Source organism: Urtica dioica, chromosome 4 (genome assembly GCF_054948205.1).
Source record: "Urtica dioica subsp. dioica isolate 48M chromosome 4, U.dioica_male_clone48M_v1_H2, whole genome shotgun sequence".
Taxonomy (NCBI): Eukaryota; Viridiplantae; Streptophyta; class Magnoliopsida; order Rosales; family Urticaceae; genus Urtica; species Urtica dioica.
The window spans coordinates 3,573,849-3,594,086 of NC_142759.1; the positions used below are offsets into that span (position 1 = coordinate 3,573,849).

At 37.3% G+C, this 20,238-nt stretch overlaps 2 protein-coding genes, 6 non-coding genes and 1 pseudogene across 9 annotated transcripts; 2 read left to right on the forward strand and 7 right to left on the reverse strand.

The window, feature by feature from the left end:
- Positions 1-1,550: 1,550 nt before the first annotated feature.
- Positions 1,551-4,963, reverse strand: LOC149399383 (uncharacterized). Its single transcript, XM_089611020.1, has 5 exons — positions 4,787-4,963; positions 4,248-4,540; positions 2,093-2,197; positions 1,914-1,985; positions 1,551-1,816 (listed from the first exon to the last, which is right to left on the reverse strand). The coding sequence occupies exons 1-5, from the start codon at positions 4,953-4,955 to the stop codon at positions 1,757-1,759; spliced, it is 699 nt and encodes a 232-aa protein (XP_089467146.1). The 5' UTR covers positions 4,956-4,963; the 3' UTR covers positions 1,551-1,756.
- LOC149399384 (small nucleolar RNA snoR128) lies at positions 2,369-2,449 on the reverse strand. The gene has a single exon (XR_016296840.1). It is a non-coding gene; the product is annotated as a small nucleolar RNA snoR128 (small nucleolar RNA).
- On the reverse strand, positions 2,580-2,660 carry LOC149399385 (small nucleolar RNA snoR128). Its single transcript, XR_016296839.1, has one exon. It is a non-coding gene; the product is annotated as a small nucleolar RNA snoR128 (small nucleolar RNA).
- On the reverse strand, positions 2,809-2,889 carry LOC149399386 (small nucleolar RNA snoR128). Its single transcript, XR_016296842.1, has one exon. It is a non-coding gene; the product is annotated as a small nucleolar RNA snoR128 (small nucleolar RNA).
- On the reverse strand, positions 3,051-3,131 carry LOC149399387 (small nucleolar RNA snoR128). Its single transcript, XR_016296838.1, has one exon. It is a non-coding gene; the product is annotated as a small nucleolar RNA snoR128 (small nucleolar RNA).
- LOC149399388 (small nucleolar RNA snoR128) lies at positions 3,283-3,369 on the reverse strand. Its single transcript, XR_016296841.1, has one exon. It is a non-coding gene; the product is annotated as a small nucleolar RNA snoR128 (small nucleolar RNA).
- LOC149399389 (small nucleolar RNA snoR128) lies at positions 3,529-3,615 on the reverse strand. Its single transcript, XR_016296844.1, has one exon. It is a non-coding gene; the product is annotated as a small nucleolar RNA snoR128 (small nucleolar RNA).
- An 8,737-nt stretch (positions 4,964-13,700) lies between the features above and the next one.
- LOC149399390 (uncharacterized) lies at positions 13,701-15,905 on the forward strand. The gene is made up of 2 exons (XM_089611318.1): positions 13,701-13,865; positions 14,254-15,905. The coding sequence occupies exon 2, from the start codon at positions 14,338-14,340 to the stop codon at positions 15,649-15,651; it is 1,314 nt and encodes a 437-aa protein (XP_089467444.1). The 5' UTR covers positions 13,701-13,865; positions 14,254-14,337; the 3' UTR covers positions 15,652-15,905.
- Positions 15,906-16,114: 209 nt separating this feature from the next.
- LOC149399391 (histone H3.3-like) lies at positions 16,115-20,235 on the forward strand (annotated as a pseudogene). The gene is made up of 3 exons (XR_016296437.1): positions 16,115-16,186; positions 19,620-19,786; positions 19,869-20,235. The product of XR_016296437.1 is annotated as a histone H3.3-like (transcript).
- Positions 20,236-20,238: the final 3 nt, after the last annotated feature.

The window sequence follows — 20,238 nt, forward strand, 5'->3', positions numbered from 1 at the left end:
TCGTTGGATCTCGCTTTTTCATTTTGGTTTGGTCCTTGTTTCGTATCAGATAAAAGAAAGGGAAGGACATTTTCGGAATTCTAATCAATATTGGCTACTTCCCTAAATTAATTAATAGTTTGGTTATTATTTTAATGTTACTCTTATTAAAAGGCTAGATACTAACAAATCTCATAAAAAAAACAATAATATAAAGATTAAGCCAATAAGAAAAAAAAATCGGTTGATGATAATCAAAGTAACCGCATTGCTTTTTTCAATAATTAAAATACTTTAATAAAGTGTAATTTTAAGATATTTTAATTCTTCTTTTCTTTTATAGAGAAAACGGTTTGGTTAATGAAGTTGAAAATTCGGGTTGAAAAATCAACCAAAATAAATTTTAATCGGTTAAAAATAAATTACATCTACTTGTTTAAGCCTTGAAGCACCTTTACAGATAACTATGGTCTTTTCTAATAGAATTCAGGAAAGACAAAATAAATACGTAATTTTAAAGGTAGAAAAAAAAAGGGTGTGTGAACTGTTAACCTAGTACGTTTTAGTAGTATCATAAGCAATAAACATGCACATAACGCTCCAAAGTCTCTAAAGACTGAAAGAGACAACATAAGGAATATTGCTTTCATATATTTAATTGGTTTTGCTCACTGGCCAACCGTACACTTATTAACTTTCCATGTGCTTCAAGACTTTTAGTGAACTTCATTCTTTGGAGCTGACTGTGTGATATATCTATCCATACATATACATCACTACATGAGTTATGGAGGAATACTTTAAAAATATTTCATTTTATTTGTAAGTATATATAAATTTTTTAATATTTTATTAACTTTTTTTTTTTTAGTTTACACTTTTTCTTTCATTTTGTATTTTTCAGAAGAAAAAAAATAACTGCAAAATCATCTAAAAATAGTTATGAATATTTAAAAATTAATCACCATCTTCAAATGAAGTATTTAACTATATAGTATTTATTAGCTAATACTCCGAGTGGGTGTTCCAGTCTCTCTCAGGACCGACCCTATATCGAAGCCTTGAACAAGAATTAGAACGTCATGCCTGAAAAAAGTTAAACCAACTAAGCCTTAAAAATATTACAAGCATATTTCTTTTTCACAAAGGAATTTGAAAACTAGGCATGAATATAACTCTCTAAATTTGATGTCCAACCAGCCATGTGGTCGAGCCAGCTCTAGTTCTTTTTCGGTGCATGGTGTGGAACGGTAGTATAAAGATTTTCACTTGAGCAGCGCAGTGGTTGGAACAATGAAACGTGTGTTGCTGACGTTTTGTCGTTGTTAGCTTGTGTGCCATGAGTTTAGTAATATTTGGGTCAAATTCTCAGTTCTTAATATATATTTTTAGATTAGAGTCCAATATTTTGATGTGGGGAGAGACAAGTTAGAATTTTATGGTAACATTTTTGGCAAGGTGTTTTGAGAGAGAAAAAGCTGCCTTACGTATCGAAACTTTATTTGGTAATTTTAACGGTTAATCTGTAATAAAAAATAAAAAATTGAAGTGTTGATCTATAGAAATTTCAATTTTCATCTCTCAACAGGCAAATCTATATATTCTATAATCCTCTAACTTCGAAAGGGTATGTAAGAGAGCTCTCTCTCTCTCTCTCGTGTGTTATACAGAATGAACGAACAGAACTTCAGGGCCAAGAAACGAACGAAATAAGAAACTACATATCTGTGATATACATTGCGGAAACTTTACAATTTATCCCTAATGCTCGAGCCATTCATCCAATAATCTCTTCTTTAAGATCTTCGATTTTAGCAAATAACTCTTCCCTTTTACTCTGCACAACAACGGTCACACAATTAATCAAAATACATTCTCTTGAAGAAAAAAATATATCATTACTTGCTTGGTACAACACTCTGCAAGTTCTGTACCTTGAATATGAGATAGCGGTACGTGAACCAACACGTATAGCCGAGACCCACGAGCTCCATCAATTTTGGGAACTGTTTAAGCAAAGGTTTTAACACGGCGAATACAGTTATGAGGGGTTCAAAGTTCTAAAAGATTCAAGCAAAAGAAAGAAGTAATAAAGTAATTGTTGAAAACCCACCACGGGAATTGCATCGATTGCACCGACAACCGCTGATGATAGCCACAGGACAAACAAGGTCGAACCACCGTAGAGTGCGAGAGTGTATGGATCACTGGTATCAATCTACAAAACAGTCGAAATGCAAGCTCTGATAACAGTGAAATGATGCATAATTGATAGTCTGGTTCGAACTAGACCAAATATCTCGAAGGACATGGCAAAACAATAACAGCATACATTTACTATCTATAGCGCCTCTTATGTAACTTCTAGATATCGGTAATGAACTTTGTGTTGCTCAGCTAACCGCTCAGGATAATCTTTCATGAAGCGAATTGAGCTTTCGAAAACCTTATGTAGAGTTCATCATAGCAACTGGTTGGTCTAAGAAATAACACGTGAAATGAGAGTATCGATAACAGTGGAAAATTAAAACAAATCAATTATAAACACTCGTCTTTATGGGTTCTTATATTTTACTAGATATAGCTTAGAGTGCTTTGTGTTGCTCAGCTAACCGCTCAGGATAATCTTTCATGAAGCAAATTGAGCTTTCGAAAACCTTATGTAGAGTTCATCATAGCAACTGGTTGGTCTAAGAAATAATATGCAAACGAGCAAGAAGAATAAAATGTGAAATGAGTATAGATAACAGTGGAAAATTAGAACAAAAATACTTGTCAATATGAGCTTATATTTTACTAGATATAGGCTATAGCTTGAAGAGCTTTGTGTTGCTCAGCTAACCGCTCAGGATAATCTTTCATGAAGCAAATTGAGCTTTAGAAAACCTTATGTAGAGTTCATCATAGCAACTGGTTGGTCTAAGAAATAACACGCAAATGAGCAAGAAGAATAAAAAGTGAAATGAGAGTATAGATAACAGTGGAAAATTAAAACAAAAACAAATTATAAATACTTGTCTAAATGACCTTATATTTTACTATATATTGGCTATAGCTTAAAGTCCGTTGTGTTGCTCAGCTAACCGCTCAGGATAATCTTTCATTAAGCAAATTGAGCTTTCGAAAACCTTATGTAGAGTTCATCATTGCAACCGGTTGGTCTAAGAAATAACACATGAAGAGCTAGAATAAATAATATTAGGTGCGATGAGAGCATCCATAATAGTGGAAAGATTAAAACAATGTATGGATACTAATCTAAAGCAGCTCTATGTACTACTAGATATAGTCAAGAACTATGTGTTGCTCAGCTAACCGCTCAGGATAATCTTTCACCAAGCAAATATGAGAATGAGCTTTCGAAACCTTATATAGAGATCATCATAGCAACTGATTGGTTTTGAACTAATAACATGAAATCAGCAAGGGAGAAAAGAATAACAAGTGAAGAGTCATGAAATTACTGTAAAGATTTAAACAATGCATGAAATCTAATCTAAAGGGAATCTTTCCTACTTTTAGATAGTAGACATAGTCAATAAATATGTGTTGCTAAGTTAACCGCTCAGGATAAACTTTCATCAAGCAAATATGAAACAGAGCTTTCGAAACCTAATTAAGAGATCAGCATAGCAATCGTTCGGTGCAAACTAATGACATGCCATGAGCTTGAAAGAAAAAGAATAACAGATGAAATGAGGGTAAAAATAACATATGGATACACATCAATTAGTGCTCTCATCTACTACTAGATTTGGTCAAGAACTGCATGTTGCTTAGCAGCTCAGGATAACCTTTCATTAAGCAAATATGAAAATGAGCTTTCGAAACCTAATCTAGAGATCATCATAGAAACCTAAATTAGTTTTCGAAACCTAATTTAGAGATCATCATAGAAACCATTCCATGTAAGAAAACAACATACAATGAGAGTAAAAAAAAATACTTGCAATGTACAAACAAAACGGCCGAGATAAAATGGAACTACAATACAAAGCACCAATAAGTAAACAGGAAACAGAAAGATTATAATTGCTGCAGCTTATTCAATGAACGAAATATATCATGATCTCCATAGAAACAGTATATGAACATTTCAAATAGACTTGAAATCTCAAACTAGGAATCATGTGAAACATAGTTAATTCAGAGTGCCCATGGCTTTATCAGACACAACAAACTTGGACATAAAGTTCAAAGAAAATGTAAGTCAACAAACACAAATTTATTCTAAAAGCAAATAAGAAAGTGGATAAGTATTGTCTTACATTAAGCTTTTCCAAAAACTCAAATATCGGGGTTTGCTCTTCATCGGCTGTGAGTAGCGGATCTACTTTGACAGCTTCTTCAGGCTCTGATGTTTGCTCATACACAACCGCCGGGGACTCTTTCTCTCCCGCCGGCGATTCCTTCTCTACTTTAGGCGATTCAGTATCTACGGCCGGCGAGATATCTTCAAAAGTCGCCACGGAATCACGATCAACGCCACCATAACTTCCTCCGCTTGACGCACCATCAGACTCTGATGCTCTCGCGACGAAGCTTCGAGAGTTCAACGATCCTGAAAAATGAAATATTGAATGTTGAAAAATCAATTGCAGAACGATTGAAAGATAAACACCATTCCAAGTTCCAAACACAAAAAGAAAACTCAATCGGTTACACTCACACGTAGTATAATACATCCACATTGGAAACCATATGGAACATAATACTTATTGCTCGACTAATGACAATCAGACGCACTGTTTCTACACCTAGGGTTTCAAAAATAAATTCAGCTGAGTAATAGGGGAAAAAAACGTACGAGAGTGAACGGCGAGAGCAGAGTGAGAAGGTCGGCGAGCGAGAGAGAGAAAATAAGGCTTAGAAGAAGAGGAAGAGGTTTTAGGGTTAGGATTAGGATTAGGGTTAGGGAAGAGAAGCTTTTGAGAAGGACATGGCCTAGAAACGGCTTGGACAGTACAGAGCTCCATGTCTTGAGTGAGTGAGAGTATCTGTTAGAGAAAGTAGTAAAGATTTGATTATATATATAAATTGCAAAATAGAAAGAAAAAAAAGAAGGTGATAGGGTTTGTCTTAAAAATATCAAACTCTGGCCCAGTCCACTACTTCTCTTTCATTTTGGGCCTCTCTCTAATTCTCTGAGTGATCCTTTCTGTCGTTTATTTTTTTTGTTTTATATATTCTATTTTGGGGAGTGGACAAAATTATAGGTTGAAATTTCATTTTTTAGACCTCGTAGTTATGAAAATATCTCAATTCGACCTACTACTTTAAAAATATCCAAAATTATATTTTTGTACCAATTTCGGATGGAAATACCTTTGCAAGACCATATAACCCATTTTTACAAAAGTTCATTCACTACTTCTTTTCAAATCTCTCATTCTCTCTCATTTTTTCATAATTTCGAGTATCCAAAATGGGTATGTATGTTTATTCATTCATCTTTTTATAGCTTTAGTGATATAGTTTGTGTAGAATAAAAATAGTAGGTAGATTTAGGTGAAACTTTCCGGAATTTGACGTTATATCCGATGAAATTCGATAGTTTCGGATGAAATTCAAGTACAATTTCCGGAATTTGACATTATTTTCATAATTTTACAAAAGAGGTTGGAAACTGTCGGATTCGGTCGGAATGTCGAAGACCATTGGAATTGGTCGGACATCTCAAAGCCATCGGATTTTGTCATAATGGGTCGGATTTTGTCGGAATGGGTCGGATTTTTTTATGACTATCATCTGATTCCATCGATTTTAGGGTTCTTGAAAATTCTGGAATTTTTTTATGAATACCATCAGATTCGGTTGGATCCGGTTGGGCATCACCCGCATGGTGCCTTTCCGCCCTTGGGCCTCCTCCCAAGTCCTTCCGCCCAGGCCCAAAATCCTTCTGTCTTCCCGCCTGGAAGATATCTCCTTGCCCAGCCATCAATCTATCCGCCAAATAGTTTATTTTCCTTCTGCCTAAGACCAAATTTGCTCGCACAAGAGCATTTCCCACCTATTTGAGAGTCAATCTGGGCCCCACCAAAATACCACAAAACTCTCATCACCACTTCAAAACACTATAAATACACCATTTTCACTCCACTTTCTCTCAAAAAAAAGAAAAATTCATACCAAAATTCTCTCCCATTTCTCTCTCTATATTTTTCTCACAAACACATTAAGATCCGAAAAAAAATAGAAAATTATAACTCACACAATAAAAACACAAAATAGAGAAATAATTCACTTTCATTATCTCTAGATTGGAAGAGAAAATATTCACTCTCTCAAACATTTTCTCTCAAAAACCAATACTAACCGAGTTAAATTACATTTTTCTCTCTAAAAGTGTCTAAGAGCTTGAGAAATCAATTCTCATGTTCTTCACTTAGTAAGAGGAAAATCTCATCGACCCACTACACAATTCAAGAACCTATGAAGCTCTTGGACGCGTTGGATTTTTTCCTAACTTTCCTGGAGCCCTTTGGCATCTTGAAGAGTGATTTCTCCTCCCAAAACACGATTACACTTCTGAAGCTCTAGGATGCGTTGGGCCTTGTCCTAAACTTTTTTGAGCCCTTTGGAATATTGAATCGTGGTTTTGGGCCCATCCAATACTAGCATGTGACTATTCCAAGCATGTCACGTGTCGACAAATGTTAAATCCAAAAAAACGGTTTAACAATTATTGTGTATTGATGTTGCAGCTGCTACACTTCATAAGCTCATTTTTCGTTACCTGATTTAGCACGTGAATATATTGCTAATTATTTTTATACACTTAAAAAAACTATTTTTAAACACTTACCAAAAACTGTGCTTTAATAACCTACAGACGCTCTCTCTCTCCCGAATAGTTTTCTTCTGAAAACCCTAACTTTTCTCAGCCGCCGCCCCTCTGGATTTCGGACGCCGTCACTGTCACGGCTCCGGTCCGGGGGGGAGGGCGATTCCTCACGGGAGTTGGCGTTGCTTTCGTGTTCCTCCACCTCTGGTTTCTCAGCCCGCCGAGCTCACGCGCCTCCACCGCTCTAGATCCGCCGGTGAGTCCTCTCGGCACCTCGTTTCTCGACCTCGGCTCTCGCCCTGCAAGATCCTCTCCCTGGCCGACCCTGCCATCTCGTCGACGCTGCGCGGCGGCGGCTCCTGTTCTGCGACCGCTGTCTGCGTCTGGCTCACGGAAGCGGCGGCTCTTGGCGCCAGGCTGTCCCCACCGGCGTTGGTTCTCTCTCGGGTGGTCCTCGCCTTCGTGAGGAGCTTGGATTGCGTGTGGTAGCAGATCCGAGTTGGGTCTTTTGGTGGATGGCTTCCTCGGTTTAGGCGTTGGTTTTTTGTTATTTGCTTTTCCATTGTCTTGTTTTTCCTCTTGTTAGGAAGTTAAATTGGTACTGCTGTGTTATGTTTTGCTTTGGAGTCGGGGTAGCTGTATCTCCTTTTTCCGTAATGGATTTCCTGTTAGGTTTTGATCTATGCAGGTTGAAGAGCCATCTTGTTCGTGGCTATCGGACCGAGGTTGGTTGGATTTTTCTATCGCCAATCTTTGGGTTTTTGAACGAGCCTCTTGTGTGCTCTACTCGTGCTTGTAATCCTTCCTATTGTCGGAAGTTTGCACATAAGTGCTTTTACCGGAACTTAGTGTTAGATCCTCTTCGACTTAGGTCTTAGTGATCCATGAACTAAGGTGTCTTTATCCTGTATTTATGGGTTTTTTACCCAATTTTAATGGAAAATCCGTTCTATTCAAAAAAAAAAAAAAACACTTACCAAAAACTTGTGTGCTTAAAAGTAGTTCAATGTGTTCGACTGTCTGTATGACTTTTTTAGATTATGTTATGTTTAGTTTAGTTTAGTTCAATGCAATCAAGCAAGCAACTGATCCCGTGCATTTTTCCTTGTAATGAAACGTTTTATGATTTACCCCAAAATCATCGCAAAAGTAAAAACCGTACGTAAGATAAACAAAATTTTGAATAATTCCTAATTTTTTTCTTCTCCAAGTTCTAACTTCTGTTCTGAATTTTATTGTTATGCTTATATCTTTACTTCTGGAAGGTAATGATTTGTTTTGGATATTTGCAAAGACATCAAGAGCACAAGGACAACTACTTCAACATGGACAGGTTGGCCTCAGCTAGTAACACCTTTCGTAATTCGGCGGGATAACATAATTCTAGACCTTTTTCGCTTAATTTTTTCTCTCATGAAGTTCTCTTTGATCGGGGCACAGATTGTGGGGCTCGCCATCAACCGTGAGGGATATTTGTTTGTCACTATTCACTGTAGTGTTATTTATTCCATTTCAGGAAAAACAGCCGTCAAGTAAAAACCTGTAGTCTCATGTCGATCACAAAGCACCACGTTGTCTTGTAGTCTCATGTTTATTACGTTGTAGTAGTCTGACGTGTTGTGGTTAAGTAGCGTGTTCTGATTTATTTTGCTTTGATGATCAAGGTTAATGCGTTTCAAATTTACACTTGAAACTCATGAAATAATGCAATGTAATGTCACTAAACAGTCTAGATTAGCTGCTTATTATGAATTTCAGAACTTGTTATTTGGGATGAAGCTTTGATGCTAATCGCTTTTATATCGAAGTCGTTGATCAATTAATACAAGATTTGACTTCTTCTCCATTACCATTTGGTAGAAAGATTATTGTTTTGGTGGTGATTTTCAACAAGTTTGACAATTATCCCTCGCGGTAATCACTCTGATATTGTTAATGTATATCTTGAGAATTCTTATTTATGAAATTCCTTTGAAAATATAAGTGATCGAGAGTTTTCCGCTTTACTTGGAATCGGCTACGAAAACAAAAACAATGAAGATTCAGACACCACTTCAAGTGATACGCTTCTATCATTTACAGATGAGAATGGTTCGCTTTGTTTGCTTATTAATCAGGTCTATCTAAAAATTATTTGAAAGAAGAACTTAGAACTTAAATAAATACACTAATTAACAATTTTAATTAAACACGTGCGAAGCATGTGACACAAACTAGTATATATATATTGTATTATTTGAAGACACGTCAACAAATTGCATCATTTGTTGACACACACACACACACACACACACACACATATATATATATATATATATATATATATATATATATATATTTCAAAAAATCGTCAAACAAGGTAAAATTGTACACAATATATTTCCTCTCCTGGATTATGGGAACGACATGATGTCGAAATTGTAAAAAAAGTGGCACAATTAACAAATATTACATGATATATTAGCAGTGCAAAGCGCAAGTGATACTATCAGCCAATACTACATAATTTAGGATAAATCATAAGAGGTCATGCATTTTTGCAGCCCAAGTGGTTCGAACCCAGGACCTCTCTGTCGAGTCTCCTTGGATTGAGTATTTTTGCAAATAGAAGTCTCTTGAGAGTATGAAATAGTCTATGAATTATATAAAATAAATATCTAAGGTCGATTGAAGATTTCAGAATGGAATTGCAATTTTTTTAGATTAACTCGAACAAATTTTATTTCTCGATTTTTTTTTTTGGTGATTTCTTGAGTTAAATGAATTCTCTGAGCAGCGAGAATTGATTCCAAAATTCTTTAAATATGTTTTATTAACTCAAATCGGAAAAAATAACTTTCGATTTTATTTTATTACTTATTTTCATGTATTTAGGAAGGAAATATCAATTTTTGAAGAGAAATGACTATTTTGCAACAAATAGAAAGTTTTGTTGGGTAGAAACAGAGCACGAAATAAAGTGAGAGGAGTTAGTAATATTGGCTTGGTCTTATTCTCTCTCCGCCGCTTTTAACTTCACTTAACCGTGTGAAAGTCTGGGTCTTTGTGTTTTTTTACCTTAAAATAGATTTTTTTTTAATCACTAACTCTTTCTTAACAAAATTTAAGTGCATGACCTCATCTTTAAATGAAAGTTATAATATCACATAAATGCCCTTTTCTTTTGTAAGAAGTTAATAAAGCCTGATAAAAAAATGAAGAAAAAAAACGCAGTCCTATTTCCCAAGCTCCAACGTCGTCGTAGTCGTCGCCGTCAACTTCTTCAGCAACCTCCATCGTAATCGATTCCGACGACCTCCGCCGCCAACATCTCCGTTAAGAAATTTATGGTAATGTTAAAGATGCTTACGGATACCCGATGCTTACACTACAAAATATTTAAAATAGTAACATTACTCTCTAAATCCATAATCAATAATAAATTAGAAATTATGAAAATTTTCAAGTTTTCATGATTTTCGCGATTCCTAAGTTATGAACACGAACAATAGTCAACTGGTCCAACTGGATCGACTGGAGTTAGTTCAGTTAGGCCAGTTGTACCGGTCGGGCTAGTTGTACCGGTCTGTGAGGCCACTAACCCATAAAAAATTATCATTTTAAATTTTTTCAGTAACCAATAATTTTATCACAGTTTTTTGATAGGTGAATGTGTCAGTTATCTTATCATGACATGAATTAATTATTTTAGTATTTGAATTTATATTATGAATCTAATGTTATTTTTTTATATGATGCAATTCCTCTTTTATAACTTGTTCCATTTTTATAGGTACGATGGTTGATGTTGTTATTTATTTTTTTATACGACGGAGAGTGGAAAAAGAAAGATGAAGGCTCGTATGAATGGTTCTCAAAGAATGAGGATATTAAGAGCATATTACTAGACGATGAAAAGTGTGCGACAATTTCATATCTACTCGATAGGGTATCCGAAAGACTTTATATTAATAAAGAAGTTACGAACTTGAAATTGAGTTACAAGTGTCCAATGTCAGAAAAGATAGCACCTAAATTTATTATGGATGGCATTGATGTCAAATGTTATCTTGTTGATCGACGTGGCATGTCCCAATGCAAAATGATGCTGCATGTTGAGCTAATTACGAAAGACCAAGACAAAGGTTAGACAAAATAACATACTTATAAGTCGTGTATTCACTTTAAATACGATACTCACACTCATACCCATTCTCGTGAACTTGCAGGTTGCAATCAAAATGAAGATATAATTCGAGATGAACATTTTGATGTTGACATAGAGCCCTTGAGCCCTGACGGCGCTGCCTCTACACCAAGTTGTGTGCATGACCCTATTTCATCTCCGGATCAACAAGATGTGTTTCAAGCTGAGGATATTCTTCTTGATGAACACGAGGATAGTCGCGATGATCATTGTGAGACGTTAGAAATTGAAGAAAATTGTTCATCTTTTACCTTCGAAGATGGTATGGATATTTCGATGGGTCAAGAATTTGTGAGCAAAAATGAGGTAAAAAATTTGGTGCTCAATGCGTCGTTGAAAGCTTGTTTTGATTATCCCAATACACTTTCGCTCCGCCTTCTAGTATTGAAATCCATTGATCAACTATGGGATCAATTTCATCTTGAAATGGAGTGAATCCCTCCATGTATTCAGCCCGCTCCTCCTCTGACGTCAGGCTCAATAAACTCTTTATATCATGAAAATCAATTAATTCGTAAAAATCTATTTTTTTCAACAACAATCAAGTTATTCACTCAAACATTGAAGACTTAGAAAAACCTTTGATTCACCAAGTGCTTCAAAAATAGAAGATAGTTGAGGGGGCTGTTTCTTTTTAAATTTTGTTTCCCATCGACAGATTCTTGGCAAGTCATCACTCGCATCGATTCTACGATCGACAATGTGCGATAAAAACTTTGATATGCACTCAAACGGTAGCAACTGCACATAAATGTCAAGTACAATACAAAATATTAAACAATTGTTATATTTAACAATTAATTAATAGGGTTATTAAGTTATATAGCCACACGATTATACTGAATTGAGATATAGCCCACTTTTCGTTAATTTCTTGTAGATAGCCAAGTTAACTTATTAACGGATTAATAAAAGACTTATTTAATCCAGTCAAACATGTAAAAAAGGTAGTTAATAGGCTGCCACATATGCAAGTTGGCTATTTACAAAGTATTTACCAAAGTTGACTAATTTATAATTCCTATAGTTTAGGTGACTTACACAGCCAATTTTTTGTAATTAATATTTACCATCTAAACAAACAAAACTTACCATCAAAGGTAGAACAAACCCACAAAAACTCCATGTAGCACAATCTGTCCCTTTGTCATGAACAAGTGATGACCTATTCTCTATATCGGATTTTCTAATATTCGTCATGAGATAATCGAAAGAATTTCTTCCCCAAGGGAAGTTGCGGCACGCCTCCAAGTCATCAACGATTCTCAATTCCACATCTTCTACATGAGTGGTATTCTTATCTAGGTGAAGCAATACCGAGGACAAAAAAAATAACACCGCCATCTTCAATTTATTCGTTTTCATTTTTTCATTGAGAATAATGTTTTTTTACTTCTCTTTTGACTTCCTTGACAATCGATCTTCATTCGCAACAACCCGTCTTTGATATCCACCAAACCGACATTCTTCATACCTGGAAAGTAAAATTCTCTAAAGGCTCCGCTTCCAAAATCTTTCCAACCATCGGGATAATCTGAACATTTCAAGCCGGATATTAAAGCGTACTCCACCAAAGAGAATCGGATAGGTATGCCATTTACGACAAACCAACTTTCATGTTCTTTTTTTGTTTCCACCTCCCGACATAACATCATCCACATCGCCGCCAAATTGGTTTCCAAATGATCTGGGACATCGAACAAGTGGCCGAATTGAGAATCCTTAAACCATTGCAAACCTTCGGGATAGTCTTTCAACACTTCTGTTAGGAAATCCACAGTTTCGGCCAATCGACATTGTACTCCAATTTTACATTTGAAGTTTCTTCTATCGACATCCAATTTGAATATTGGACGAGCGGCATCCGGAACCTGTAATTTATATACTTTTATTTGAGTATTTATTCACATCATATCAAGCAAGGAAAAAGTATAAAAAAGTCGTACCTGCTTGACAATATTATGTAAATTTGGTGGCGTTGAACCTATTGTTTCCGAGTCATCTTCAAATTCTGGTATCGACATATTTTTTTTGTGATCTTCATTCAAATAGACGAAATTTCAATGCTTATGAGATTTAAATAAAGAGTTAGAGAAAAAAAAATGTAAAACTAGAGCGGCTTATGAGAGTTAGACGAAATTTCAATGCTTATGAGATTTTTTTTCAATTCAATTTCAACCACCAAAAAAGGTATAGGCTTTTTATTACCTGAGAAAACTCTGTAGACGATGAGGCTTCAATGAAATCCTATCCCAACTTTAATTATTAGAACAAAACCCATTTTATAAACTTACGTTTGTACTTGTTTCTTGAATTAGCCAATTGTCTGTTGAAATAGTCATTTATTATTTAGAAATACCACTCTCACAAACACTTCGGATTCGATTCAAAATTTTAGCTAAAGCAATTCGCTGGTAACCATCTAGAATTAATACCAAATTCAAGTTCGTAAAAGAGGCACAAAAGTATATACAGAGCCGTTGGTTTTGAATCCAATCCAAAAGTATATACTCACTTGGTGTTGTTGGTGTGTTTCCCTGCGGCCACCAGCCAGGGATGTGGTTTCAGATTTGGGGTGGTTTTGGGGCAGCCTGATGGGTTTGGTTCGTTCAAATAGCAGTCAAAGGATGGAATAAGAACATAATTTTAAGAGGGCCTTTTCGTAAATTCGAATAAATAAATAAGAAAAAAAATATATATATATAACGCAAACATAAACGAAAAGGTCATGAATCAAAAGCTAACCGGTTACCAGCTTAAAAAATCCGTGAAAGTCTTTCCTACGCTCGACATAAACGAAAAACAAGAGAAACGAAAAGGAAATTGCTCTGAGCGATTTTGAGCAAACAAAACCGAGAGAGAGAGAGAAGAGAGAGTCGGAAAAGGAGAGTGAGACGGCCGCAGATTGTGTGAGTGGTAGGTTTTTGTCGTCCCTTTCATCTTTTTCTCTTCATCGATTTCCCATAGCTCTGATGTTTGATTCCGAATTTCCGGTCTACCGTTAAAAAATACATATATTTGTTTTGGAAGGACGCGTATATATAATAAATTTTACATTGCTTCAGAGACCATACGCGTAGAGAAAGATAAAAATAACATTAATAGGAAAGAGCGCGATTATGCGTTGAATAATTAATTTGTACCAAAACTACTAACTTAATCCAGAATACTTTATCTAAGTTGTTGTTGTTTTGTTTTTTTTTTTTTTGCTTTTTTTTTTTTCTAAATTAATAAAACTGGGTTCATTAGTGTGACATGCCTCCTAATTAAGTATAGTAACACATTTAAAACTGGTCTTGTTGAGGTTCTGTGCGCCAATCCCGAGAAAGAGAAAGAGGACGAGAGCTTGGCCGGAGTTCGTCTATACCAAGAAAAGCGCACCTAAGAGATGGGTCGAGGTACGAAGTCGAGAAGGATGACTGAGAATGAAGAAGAAGAAGAAGAAGAAGAAGAAGAAGAAGGGGAATCATCATTGATATTGAAGATGATGCCGGAGAATATGATAAATGAAATACTACAGCGAGTCCCCGATTCAGAGACCGCGATCCGTAGCGGCTTGGTGTGCAAAGCATGGCGGTCGGTAGTAAGTTCGCCGGAGTATATCCGTGCTTTCATCCGCGAACGCTCTTCATCGCCGTCGTCGTACACAGTATTGATAGACTTTAAATTCATGGCCAGCAAGATTGTGCCAGATCTAGTGACGTACCGCTACTGCGACAAGGTCTTAACCGTGCAACAGGAATCATCAGAGGCTAATAATCCGGCGGACACGCTTCTCCAAGACATCATCCCGACTCTGCACATTGAGTCCACACGTCACGACTTGATGCTCATCGCCACCACCAGAGGCACAGAGCACTGCGTGTACCACCCAGCCACCCGCCACCGCCGCATCATCACCCCGCTTTCTCCCCTCCACGACTGGAGCGGCTTCCGCGCCCTCGCTGTCCGTCCCCATTCCAATCACGACTTTCGTATTCTCCACATTGTACGCCCCGATTCCACGGGGGAGTATAAATCGGTCATCTTCAGCAGCGAGACCGGAGAGTGGAGCGAGCCCGCTGCCGACACCCCCGCGCTCCCCTGGACATCCGATGTTGTTGCTGCCGCCGACGGTACTCTATTTTGGGTCGAAGATTTCCACCGCAGGATGGCGGTCCTGTTCGACCCCTTTGCCGGGTATTTCCGCCGCCTCGCACTTCCCGATGACTTGGTGACCCAGTCCGAATTTCACGAACTCGCCCCTCCCGGGGAGCTACCCGTGTACGGGTTCGACAAGTACAGGATGTGCGTGGGAGCGGTGCGGGGACGGGTTCGCATCTCTCAGCTGTTTCGGGTCCCCCAATCTAAGACCTTTAATCTCAGGGTGTGGGAATTGGAGGATGGCCGCGTTTGGCGCTTGGTGCACGAGGTTCGAGTGAGGCCCGGCGCGGACACCAAGTGGATGTACATGCTGGCATTGGACCCCGGTGACGGTGACGTCATCTTCTTGTGCCGCGACTCTGACGTGTATCGCTTCTGCGTCTCGAAACACGAGTACCGATGGGTTTTCAGGCTCTCCTGCCGAATGGTAGGCTTGAGTGATATTTCTGAAGATGTCCTGCCGAGATACGCACGTGTCTACATCATCACACCTCCTGTGTGGCCCGCAGCTCTCCCTCCAACCTTTGAATCCGCTGATGAGGACATTTACATCTTCTGATCATTTGCATTCTCCTTCGTTTCTATCTCCCTTAACTCTCCTTGCTTTTTGCTTAATTCATTCACTTTCATGTTTCGTTCTCAGACCTTTAAGTCCGGAAAAAAAGGTTACTTCTAATTCTGGTTAGTTCGTTCTTCCTCTTTGTTTTTCTTCATCGTGTAATTGGGACCTTTATTTTTTATTTTTATGCCGTCACACCTTCTATGAAGCCAGTGTTTCTACTAATGAATGTGCTCTGCTTAGCATGCTTATAATCAGAATATCGATATGTATTTTTCACGTATATATTGTTTTATGGAATGCATTGTGCTTATTTCACACTTGCATATATTTCAGGGACAAAGAAGCTCCTCACTCGACTGAAAACTGGTGGTTTCCAGTTTATGGTATGAAATATAAATGCTCTTTCAAGTCACTTTTCAAAATATGATATCGCTTACAAGCTTTCACTCATAGGTCTTTTATGGAATCACAACTGATGGATACAAATGCACAACTTTGGTATATCATATCAGAGAATATATCTCCAACTCAGGTATGAAACCCAAGAGAGACTATCATCCAGTGCTTATTCATTATATTGCTATCAACTCCGAGGAGAAAAGAGGAGGCAGTTATTATCGCATTTTAAAACTGAATTTTATGTTCTACTGAAGTTTGAACTATTCTGCTGTGAAAGTACCGATATGATCTTATAGCAACACAACACCTTTGGTATACTGTAAAACACCTTCCTCTGATAACACTTGGTGAACACGAGTCAGCACCCAATTTTGGACACACTTGACAAATTCTTTTACATAGTAGTTGAAGCCGCGGCATACTTTTTCATAAACCACAAATTTTCATAACCGAAGCAGTAAAAAGATTCAACTACTCAACCATGTAATCTTTTTGGCTGAGCCGTTTTATTAATAAAGGATGAGTTTCTTTTAAAAAAAAAAAAAACTACTCAACCATATTCCTCACAGACATTTACCCAATATTAAAAAAGCAATCCTCGAACTCTACCTCGAAAACACGACTAAAACGACGAGCTGATCAAATTCGATTTGTAAACAAAAGCAGAAAGAAAAAAAGAAAAAACTAATGGAATCCCGTCAACCATTCCAATACCTAGAAGTAAGAAATTAAACTTCATCCGAAAGACCCAAATGAGAACTCAGGTACTAACAACATAATCGAAAAAACTGAATTGAGATGAACATTGAACAACTAACCGAAATCCAGACAAAGGTGAAGAAGAAAACCGACCTTTGAATGAGGAATTATTGCTAGAGCCAGGGAAAGAGCGACAGATCGAATGAAGTTTGTCGTTGGGCAGGGATTTCGGAACAAATGCTATTGCTTTAATCAATGAAAGGTGGATAACATAAAATCCTGGGATTGAGGTCCGACTAGCCTTCTCGACTGAGATACGCAGAGTCACATTCGTAGTCATAGCCTGATCCGTGATGGCGGAGACATCCGATCTAGCCTTGGGCACAAATACCTTCGCTTTCTCTACTTAGAGAAGACAATAGATCGGAGATCGTTTATCGTTTATATAGCAAAAAAATAATATCAGTAAAAAATCCGTACCTCGATCAGTGCTCGCATTGGAGACACCCGATCCGGCATTGGGCAGAGTCACATTCGTAGTCGTACCTTGATCGGTGATCACAACATCCGATCTGATCTCTCTCTCTATATATATATAGAGATCAGTTGTCTATAAATTCTATGAAACAATTTGATATATTTCCGTACCACTACCGGGAACACTAAAATTCAAAGGTATGTCTTTTTCAAAATGGAAATTTGTTGAGTTGACAAAAAAAAAAATTAACGATCTTGTTAGTTATCAACTTATGAAGATAAGACTTTTTGTCACATTTTTAGACAAGTATATCTATATCCTTCCAAATTTAACATTTGAGAGATATATATTAACAATGTGCTCACCTTGTAAAAGTCGTTGGTATAAGGAATCAGAATGTCCAAAGGCGTCCAACAACAGATTGTTCGTTTATAGACAACTGATCTCTATATATATATATATATAGAGAGAGATCAGATCGGATGTTGCGATCACCGATCAAGGTATGACTACGAATGTGACTCTGCCCAATGTCGGATCGGGTGTCTCCAATGCGAGCACTGATCGAGGTACGAATTTTTTTACTGATATTACTTTCTTGCTATATAAACGATCTCCGATCTATTGTCTTCTCTATGTAGAGAAAGCAAAGGTATCTGTGCCCAAGGCTAGATCGGATGTCTCCGCCATCACAGATCAGGCTATGACTACGAATGTGACTCTGCGTATCTCAGTCGAGAAGGCTAGTCGGACCTCAATCCCAGGATTTTATGTTATCCACCTTCCATTGATGAAAGCAGTAGCATTTGTTCCGAAATACCTGCACAACGACAAACTCCGTTCGATCTGTCGCTCTTTCCCTGGGTCTAGCAATAATTCCTCATTCAAAGGTCGGTTTTCTTCTTCTCCTTTGCATGGATTTCGGTTAGCTGTTCAGTGTTTGTCTCAATTCAGTTTTTTTTATTATGTTGTTGGTACCTGAGTTTTCATTTGGGTCTTTCGGATGAAGTTTAATTTCTTACTTTTAGGTCTTGGAATGGTTGACGGGATTCCATTAGTTTTTTTTTTCTTTATGCTTTTGTTGTACTAATCGAATTTGATAAGCTCTTGCTGTTTTAGTCGTGTTTTCGAGGTAGAGTTCGAGGATTGCCTTTTTAATATTGGGTAACTGTCTGTGAGGAATATGGTTGAATATTCGGGATTCCATTAGTTTTTCATGTACATATCACTTTGTTGAATTGCTTGTTACATATGTTGTATACTTTGTTACTGTTACTTTTTTTTTCCATGAACATATCACTACCATGGTAAATTAGATGGTATATAAATGATATTACCCTAGGTTGATTCTAGGATCAGGTGAGATTCATTAAGGCTCATTGTCCCTAATATTTCCAAGACCGGAAAAGCACGTGGTCAAATCAGTTTGTAGTAGTTTTACTGTCTACAATTTATGTTTTAAATTTTGCAAACTGTAGATCTCCAATATTTGCTCACTGTAGATCTCCAAAATCACCGAGGAGGGTGTGACAATCTCACAGCCTTGCTCGTTAAAGACATTCTGGGGTTTCTGTGCCTTAAACTCAAGCACTCACGGTCACAGATTGTAGTAAAAATCCCACAAGTTGCTGCATAATTTATATTATTTCAACTCTTCTTGCACATCCATATTTAAAAAAAAAAAATCTAGTAATAAATTATTCAACTAGCTAGCTCTTTGGAGATGAGGTACGGAACACAAAGTTGTGAGGAATCCATTCGACGGTCTTTCCCGATTTTCCGGTAGTGTAAGAGTATCCTTTTACACTGTTCGTTTATTTTAACACATCTTTTGAGTTGCCCATTTGTTTTCAATCATGACATATCAACCAATATTCTAGACTAATTTAGCTCTGGCTCCAAATTACATACTAATAGTTAAAGGAAAGAAAGAGAACGAGACATTAAATTTTAACAATGTTCGAAAAAAATAGTGTTCTACGATTTGATTAGATAGAGTAGTTCCATTAACATATACCAATCTGATACTACACACAAGACACAAGTCTTCTAAATGTTTGCTTTTGTCTCTAGGTAGTTTCAAGTTCTTTTGCTCTATCACCACACTCTTTGCTCTCCTTCTTTTGCCTATATTAAAATCTTGGGCATTGAAACCGAAAGTCATAAAAAAAATTGATTATGATGCTTAAGGTGACGCCACTTGAAGTACCATCGCGATAATCAAAAGCTCATTACGGTTGTATCATAAGCTCACCTTCCAATAGAGTAACGAAACCAGAAAGTATCTTAAAGAAGTACTCGCTTCCAATATTTTTCTATTTATTAATTCGGGACGTTGGATTTTAAATCCAACGGCCCATATCGTATGTTTGTTTATTTCTGTTAACAGGCCGCTAGGAAGTCAGTTCCGACCACCGGAGGAGTGAGAAGCCTCACAGGTACAGACCGGGAACGGTGGCGCTGCGTGAAATCAGAAAGTACCAGAAGAGCACAGAGCTCCTCATCAGGAAATTGCCTTTTCAGAGACTCGTCAGAGAAATTGCCCAGAACTTCAAGGTTAGTTCAGTGAATTACTGTTCTATATCATCCTCCACAATCGATATCCTGATCTTGATCTGGTGTTTCTTCGTGTGTTTAGACGGACCGATTCCAGAGCCACGCGGTGTTGGCTCTTCAGGAAGCAGCGGAGGCGTATCTCGTAGGTTTGTTTGAGGACACCAATCTGTGTGCAATTCACGCTAAGCGCGTCACAATAATGCCAAATGATATTCAGCTCGCCACGAGGATCAGAGGCGAGCGTGCCTAGACACTGTGTTGGTCGTATTCAGTTTCTTTTTTAGTTTTTTTTTTTTTTTTTGTTATTTTCCGTATCTGTTTAATACTTTCAATGGTTTTTGTGTTCTGTGACATTACATGCACGGATGAATGAACGAAATGGATATGCGTTGCTGTATTTTGGTTCTGAATGGGTTCAGCACCGATGAAATCCATGAGCTTTGTTGATTTGT